General features: G+C 47.9%; 2 protein-coding genes across 2 annotated transcripts; both read right to left on the bottom strand.

Moving 5' to 3' along the window:
• Positions 1-3,313: 3,313 nt before the first annotated feature.
• Positions 3,314-4,086, bottom strand: LOC108864848 (uncharacterized protein K02A2.6-like). The gene is made up of 2 exons (XM_018641163.1): positions 3,697-4,086; positions 3,314-3,553 (listed from the first exon to the last, which is right to left on the bottom strand). Exons 1-2 carry the CDS (start codon positions 4,084-4,086, stop codon positions 3,314-3,316), a joined length of 630 nt encoding a protein of 209 aa, XP_018496679.1.
• A 1,750-nt stretch (positions 4,087-5,836) lies between these two features.
• On the bottom strand, positions 5,837-6,604 carry LOC108864847 (uncharacterized protein K02A2.6-like). The gene has a single exon (XM_018641159.1). The coding sequence runs from the start codon at positions 6,602-6,604 to the stop codon at positions 5,837-5,839; it is 768 nt and encodes a 255-aa protein (XP_018496675.1).
• Positions 6,605-7,988: the final 1,384 nt, after the last annotated feature.

Here is a 7,988-nt window from a genome sequence, read left to right as displayed (position 1 = left end):
AAAATTGAGGGAAAGAATAACGAAAATCCGAAAAATTGATTTTACAGAAAAACAAGACCTGATAAGAGAAAACCGATCACAGACTCGGAATGTACGGCCTCCATTTATCCCAACCTAGGTCTTACCTATTCTGTTGGGTTTTGGCTGTCGGGCAGTGTAACGAATGGGAATTCTGGTTGTGAATGCGCGGGTCACTGCAGAACTGACGGTTGTGGTGGGTTGTTCACCAGAATCAGTTGACGATTCACGGGGAATGTCCGTCGAGATCCTAGTCTGATTTAATAGAACTTTCATTTCGCTCGGAATCGGTCTCCTTACACCCAGGTCGGTGTCTTCGACCGGTGGGGCTGAAAAGTAAAATCGATGGACTGAAGCAGACAGTGACTCTGCAGAGACTCACAGTTTCTAAGAGATGTCGATCCAAGGCTCTTGAGATGCGATAATTTGAGCTGATCTTCGATTCACTCACTGAGTATTCCAGTCACCCACACTGGCGGAAGTAATCCCAAAACGGGAGTCACGAACACAGCTCTCCGATATTTCCCAATCGGCACCTCGTTTTCACGAGTATCAACCGTTCTCGATGGACAAGGAAATGAAAGTGATCAAGCACCTAAAGCTCGTGTTGTGTTTAATGAGTGTTTTCGAAAAGGCATCATGCTTTCCAAGCTATAAGAAGAGAAAGTTTCCTCGCGTTGCTTATTGAACTAATTTGAAAACGATCTGTATCACCGAACTTTGAGATGCCTAGTCAACGGCTGACTCGGATCGTGGTATGAGTGCGGCTTTGTTCACAGAGGAATCGGCTTTCAATCGTTTGAAACCCAATCCTGCGGGGGATGTTATCATTGTCGACCCATGGTCATGCAGATCGCTAGAGGTACATCGACGGTACACGGTTACATGAGAGTAATTTTTTTTAGATCCACTCGAAGGCATATGCTATGTACAGTCGTTTCCCCTGACAGATCTTGAACGACTCTGACCAAGTCACTGTTGACATGTACAATCATAGGTACAGCAGTTATATACAATCCCGGAATCCTCTTCATATTTACAGATATACTTATTTTTCGAGCCCTCGAATATACACACAAATATACAAATATGCTCGCCCTCGAATCGGACAATGTACGACAAGAAAAATTGCGGATATTGGTAGTTACAGGCGGTATGATGGGAGGACTATATATGGATGAATTTTTGGGAAGCGCTGATGACTTATCTGCGAGCAAACGGTCGAGTTTAGGATCCCGGATTTGTCGACGATTTTTTTTCGCAGAAGGAGATGGTGGCTAACACTTACGAGAAGTTCCACCATCGGTTGATATGATGGTGATTCGGATAACCACAACCACGATGAGCACCATACCGATTAGCCCATACGTTTTGAAACCAGGATTGAGACACTTGCGTTCGACGAACGTAGGCCCCCGTTTCGATTTTGTCTCAATGCTATGCGTTGGCACGAAACTGACCTCCGTCGGCGAACTGGACTTCCATCAGGGAACTAGTCCTCTCTTTGTCCCTCGACATGGGATCAACGTCCATCGGGGAGTCAGCTCTCACCTGCTCCCGCTGGTGGGGAAGAACTGTGCGTGTCACGGGCCTAACTTGCTTCTTTGGGACTGGGGGTTCCCGTCGCTGGAACTTGTAGTCGCGTCGATTTCGGCGCCCTGACGGTCCGGGTCGAAACTGATGAAAATATGTAGCTCTTGACCCACTCGGGGATACCCGATGTAGGAAGAAGCGTTATATCCGTGTAACAGTTTTCAGTCTTCCGTGTCTAGAATGTAGCACGTCCTAGATAGTTTCTCTCTCCTGGCTACGCGGACTGTCATAGCTTCGTTGTCCGCTGTACTATAAAAGCATACGTCTATGTAATAAAGACACTCTGGCTGGTTACTCAGGCTATCCTGGTTGCCGACTTCGCTTGACGTGTTCTCAACCGAAAGTCCCGTGTATTTATTCAACATCGTGAATCCCTCCACACAGTACTCATCTCACAGCTGAATTTTGACTGAGCATTCGACTAGTGGACCATCAAATTTCCAAGAGAAACTTCTTCAACGGAGAGTCGTCAAGACTCATGGCTCTCGACCAATTTCGCGTCTCGCCGATCACGCCACGGAAGTTGAGGTCTCCCATCCATGCTAACCATCTTCGTCGGTTCAACTCCATCTTCGTCGGTTCAACTCCATCTTCGTCGGTTCAACTCCATCCTCCTCAGAGAAACTTGTTCGGTGGATGGGAACGCGAGAAACTTGTTCGGTGGTGGATCGAACCCCTGCTTCTATAGCATCGGAGAATTCTCTCTCGAAGATTCGAGTCAATTCCCTATCGATAGATCAAATGTCTCCCCGAAGTGGACCTCATGTTCAGGTGCGAGATCTTACAACAAATCAAAGGCGACTTGGGACACTGATGGACTCTTTGCTCTCTCTTTGCCCTTAGACTTGGGACAAGGCTCGAAGCTCCAGCATCTTGCCCTATGTAAAAGGTCTATCTGTAGATCTGCCATCTCAAGGTGCATGAATGTGTTCCACTGCTCGTTCAAACGCACCCCACTCGAAAATATTACTCGGCCCACCAATTCAACGATTTAGGTTCATTCCTGAATTCGGGATCCCCGTGCGAGGGGGAATGATGAAATAGTGAATTCACCAGAGCAAAACGTCCCTGGGTATTTTCTCAACCCTTCCACAGGCTCCATTGCCAGTGTTCTTCTGTAACCCTTAGTATCTGGACAATTAGCTAACCCTGAGCAGTTGTTACAATGTAACCATTTTCACTGGATCACTATATAAGGATGGAATAAAGAATCCCCGTCAGGGGGAACGTTCACCAGAGACCCAGTGTGTTCGCTAGTCGAGGTATCGATAAGTGGACATCAAGCTCTCCACTCAGGGACTAGAACTTGGGTAGAAGGGCATGAGCGACTGCTGGTCAACGTCTGCGAATCTCGAATTTTTGCTGCGCCGACGGATCTATTCGAAATGTCGTTTCCAAGTTCCATTTGGAACTCCCACTTCACAGATGCGGGAGCCGCAATTCTTCGCTATTCGTCCGGGGGCCCACTTCGATCCTGACGTTTGGTAGTTCCGACCATCACCGTTTCTGCTACCATGAACTTCGGAAAGTTAGTGAACGTGTGCTCTAAGGGTTGTTCTTTCAGCAAATCTAGTTTCGATCCTAGTTCTCGACCGAGCATGCCACAGGCTGAACTCTCTCCTGTGGCGCTTTACATCATGTGTTGCCGGTAGAGGAACAGCGATAAACTTGCGTCGAGGTCCTTCCCTTCCGAAGAGAGTTTCTACAAAGCCATCTTCGGGGTGTTGACGTAACGTTCGACCTGTCCTTTAGATGCCGGATGATGGGGTGGCGATGTAATGTGTCTGATGCCATTAGTCAAGCAGAAATGATTGAATTGAGCTGAGGCAGAGGTGGGATCATTATCGGTAACCACGATTTCCGGAATGCCGAAGCGTGCCATTGTCCCCTGGAGATGCATCAATGTAGCGGCTGAGGTTTTTTTCGAGGTGATGAAAGCCTCCTATAGGAGTCAACGAGAAGCAAGATATACTTTCCTTCAATCGGGCCGGCGTAGTCGAGGTGTAGCCTTTCGAATAGACGGCTCGGTGGGTGCCGACCATGGTAGATCGCCCGAGGCGGATTTCGCGCATGTGGTGAACAGGCCGTAAACGACACGGTGATGTCGGAGATATCTTTATCGATACCTTCCGACCAAACATACCGTCCGGCGAGATTGCTCATTTTATCCGAACCATAGTGTCCTTGATGGAGCTCGTTCAGGATTTGTTTTCCGCATGTTTTCGGAATAACCACCCGATGACCTCGTGGTATGACTTTGTTGTCGTGGATACTGAATTCGCACAAGTCGACGCCGAAGTGTTTCGAATCTCGTCCTGATTTTCCTGATTCTTGAAGCCTCAGCCATAACGATTCGAGTTCCTCGCAGATCTCCGTTTCGTTTGCAATTACGTCGAATTGCAGCGGTTTAACTCGGATTCGGCAAAATACGAAATCCCTCACTTTGTCATTCGCGATGAGAGTTTCGCTACGCATTGGCAGACGGGACAACACATCTGCGTTTCCATGTAGCTTCGTCGAACGATATCTAATCTCAAAATTGAAGTTCATGAGATAAACCGCGTAGTGCTGCATGCACGTCGCTGACAATGGAGGACGCGATTTCTCGGGAGCGAATATCTGTGTCAATGGCCGAGAATCTGTCATGAGCGTGAATCTTCGGCCGAATATATAGTAGAAGAATCGCTCCTTCCCGCTTCAATCGCTGAGGCTTCTTCGTCTATTTGGCTGTACCTTCTCGTCAGTGCGTCAGTGGCCAGCACGATCGGTTTCAGCGGGTCGAAAGGCACGAGAACTGTTGGGGAGCACAAGTCCTGCTTGATCCGTGCAAACGCTCTTTCCATCCGGTCACACCAGACTGTTGGGAATCCGTGAGTATCCTTAGTATAGGCTCACTGAGAAAGGTACTCAGTCGGCAGGAGTCCACTGTTTGCAGTTTTAGAGTTTGTTTCGGCGCAATGTTCTGATGATCCCCGAAGGTCGAGGGCTGGCAGGGAAGATGCTCTCAGGAATGAGGACGCAAGGGATGCGTGTGACAGAAGAATCTGTGTTTGATGTTTATTTGAATGCTGCTTATATACCGTCTGGACTCCATGGGCCCGTACAGTGAAAAAAAACCGGTGGCAGGTAGTATCTTCGACACTACCGTTAAGCGTGAAAACGTCAGATACATCCGGTGTTGTTCTGCTTATATCGACTGACTAATGTTTTGAACTCGAAATGATTCATTCCCAATCAAGATAAAAATGCTTGAAGGTTATATTGAAATTCCATTCTGGCTTGGAGGTCAGTCTTGTCTCAAGTAGACGGGTTCAACACTTCTTCAAATTCTTGGTCGGCGCCCTCTTGTTCCCACCACGTAAGAAGCCGCATCTGAGCTGCTATAGCGTCGGCGTCCTCTTTCTGAATGATGGTGCTGCTTGGGGTTGCTAGCGATCGGTGCCCATCGTACTCCTTGACCATAGCGTTTTGGACGAGTATACTGGTTCCTTCGCTGTCCTTAAGCTTATTCACATGGTCATTCCATTCTTGCACACAGGATCTAATTTGGGCAAGTCTGTTGGCTTCGGTGGGTATGTATATCCATTGATTCTACTGAGATTGGGTATTTTCTTATTCCTACAAATCTTGTAGCAATTGTGGCAGAGTCTGAAACTGACGGCATCTTCGTCCGGGAAATATGGTGCCAAATAATCTGCCATCTGAGAGGTGATCGGCTTCAAATCCCGTACAAACCAGATGCGATCGCAAACATCGCATTTGTGTCCAAATTCATTATCGGAAAACATGCGACGGAACTGAATTGTGGCACGCTTCCATAATTGAGTGTATGTGAATCGTTTCGACTTGGCTCGTCGATCGATGTTGAAATGTCATTTGATTCGTTTACTCCCCTGCGGGCATTGTCAGCTCCAGTACCACGAGACACGACCGATGAAGTCTCTCGGCGACGCTTCCGGTATTCAGCTGGCCTCTCAGCAGAAGTTTTCTTTCTTTTCACTGCCCTGCCCGCTGAAGCTTCCGCTCGCCGTATGTTTTGCCTTCTACTGGCGGTTTTTGGCCGCATCATGGAAAATTCACAATCTCAAATGATCAATGCCGATGACGATCACTAATCAAGAATGTAATGAACTTGACGGATTCCTCCCATGATAACGAAGAACCCTTGAGTGGCACTAGGTTTATGTCCCGAGTCCCGACAAAACACTCGATTTTGGAAGTTGTTCTATCCTGCTGTGAATGCGAATCTGACCGGCGTCAGAACTCCCCCTTTCGCCATCTTGTTCAGCGCCTGTTCAGCCTGTTCTCTTTTCGCATATGGCACGGATCTCGCTTTGCTGAAGGTGGCCACGGCTCCCGGGATGACTTCCAGCTTGAGCTTTTGGCCCCTGAAGCGACCCAAGTCACTCCCGAATACGTCCTTGTAATCTTTTATCACTTCTTGCCACGTACCTCCAACTTCGTTTACTGTCATCTCTGCGGTCTCGTTCTGACTTGCAGGCAGACATTCCCCGAATTTCTTCAACCAGTTTCTTCCCATCAGTGTTCTTCCTTTCCGAACCACCAAGGCCCTTAGTTTCTCCTTTCTTCCGCGGCTCTCGACGTCATATTCCGCTATTCCGACGATATCAATATTCTGATTGGTGTACGAGAAAACTGGAATGTTGTGAGGGTTGATTTTCGGTCGTGGTCGTAGCTCGTTGTGGATTTTCAAGGGTATGAGAGTATAGGCTGAGCCAGTATCGCACAGCAGTTCCTGAATGGAACCTTGTATTTGGCTTCCATTTTTGTGTGGTGGAATATAATCGTCCAGGCCTGTCGTTCGGCTCAGGTTGACTGATATCGCCTCTACTCCGTACCTGCCATCCTCCTCGGTTTCAGGTTCTTCCGCGCAGTCCGTCCAGTTGACGTTATTCTTGCACATTTTCTCTTTATGCCCTCGTCGTCCACAATTACCACAGAATCTCTTTCGGTCTTTGCATTGAGCTACCATGTGGGTGCCTGATCCACAGCAGAAGCACGTTCTCGATTTTTGTTCAACTTTTCCCGTTGTTCGAGAGCGCCGCGCCCCGAATTTGTTCCTGAACTCCACGTTTTGCACCTCATGGCTCTCCGATATACTGGTTTTTCCATTTTTCAGTTGTTTCGCTGATCCTGACGCTGCTTCGGTGCTGAGCGCGATCTCTATCACTTTTGTAAACGTGTCCAGCTTGAATTCCGCCAGCAAGCGTTTTATTGTGTTTTCGTCTCTTATCCCGACTACTAGTTGGTCCCGAAGTCGCTCGTCGAACGAGTTGCGCAATTACACATCATGGCCAGTTGTTTCAACTCACGAACGTATTCGGCGATGGATTCTTCGTATTTTTGTTTCCTTGTCATGAACTCATACCTGCATATTATTACCGGTCTGTTGGGTTTGCAGTGCTTGTCTAATGCGTCCACGATATCCCGGAACGAAGCTTCTTTGGCCGTCTTCGGCTGGAGCAAGGTATTTACCAATTTGAAGGTTTCGCTCCCACAAGCTTGCACGAACTCCAATTTTTTCTTTCTGTCTTCTTCGATGCCTCTTGCTTCGAATATCAGCTCGATGTGCAGCTTGTAACTTTGTCCAGTTACGTTCTTTGCGTCGAACTTTTGTCAATTTGCTTGATTTCGACGTGGATTCTTCTTCTACTCTCGTCGCCATTGTTCTATCCTGCAGACTCAAGAAGTAGTCTCCGGGGATCACGTTCACAGTCGACTTTTATTTTACCGGTCACAACCGCCGATTCTCTCGGCCGCTCTCTAGCGCGCGCGGATCACACTTCTCTGAACCGAAACCACTCAGTTCCTCAGTTCCCTTCAAACCATGGTGGGAACCTCGGAACTGCTTCTACCGGGATACAACAGAAGTATAATCTAGATGTTCGGAATTGAGCGTTCAATTAACACCACACATGATTCCCCATAATTCCCAGTCATCTCGAGCTGAACTCTTCTCACGAATTTCAAGATGATTCGCGCCATCTGTTCGAAATTCACCTCCTCGCACTCCTCCGCTGCAGAGAGGTGTACTCCCATCGACCAGAGATTCTCGTGTCATGGCGACAGCTTGAAGGGAAAACGATGGTGACGCTGACTAAAGGAGAGAGGGGAACAAATCGGCCCCCATTGCGAAATGTCTCATGTTTCGCATGAATATATCCTTCCTGCAACCCCCTGAGTCGCAAATGCAACGCGACCTGGAAGACTGAAAACCCCCTCGAAATCGAACAGTGATTTCGAATCAGAATAAGCTTCAGACATCTCACACAACCTTTATTTATGTCATATTGGAGGCTTCCCAGAGATGTGCATGAAATGCCTTCGGAAAGTGTCTCAGAAGTCGTGATTTGATA

Source organism: Galendromus occidentalis, unplaced genomic scaffold (assembly GCF_000255335.2).
Source record: "Galendromus occidentalis unplaced genomic scaffold, Mocc_1.1 scf7180000075715, whole genome shotgun sequence".
Lineage (NCBI taxonomy): Eukaryota > Metazoa > Arthropoda > Arachnida > Mesostigmata > Phytoseiidae > Galendromus > Galendromus occidentalis.
This window is presented reverse-complemented; position numbering and strand designations above follow the sequence as displayed.

Bases quoted from the DNA above. Each gene is read 5' to 3' on its own strand.
- LOC108864848 (XM_018641163.1), bottom strand. From the start codon at position 4,086: ATGCGTAGCGAAACTCTCATCGCGAATGACAAAGTGAGGGATTTCGTA. The intron at 3,554-3,696 runs GCCTGTTCACCA...TGACTCCTATAG, and splicing joins ACATCACCGTGTCGTTTACG to GAGGCTTTCATCACCTCGAA.
- LOC108864847 (XM_018641159.1), bottom strand. From the start codon at position 6,604: ATGGTAGCTCAATGCAAAGACCGAAAGAGATTCTGTGGTAATTGTGGA.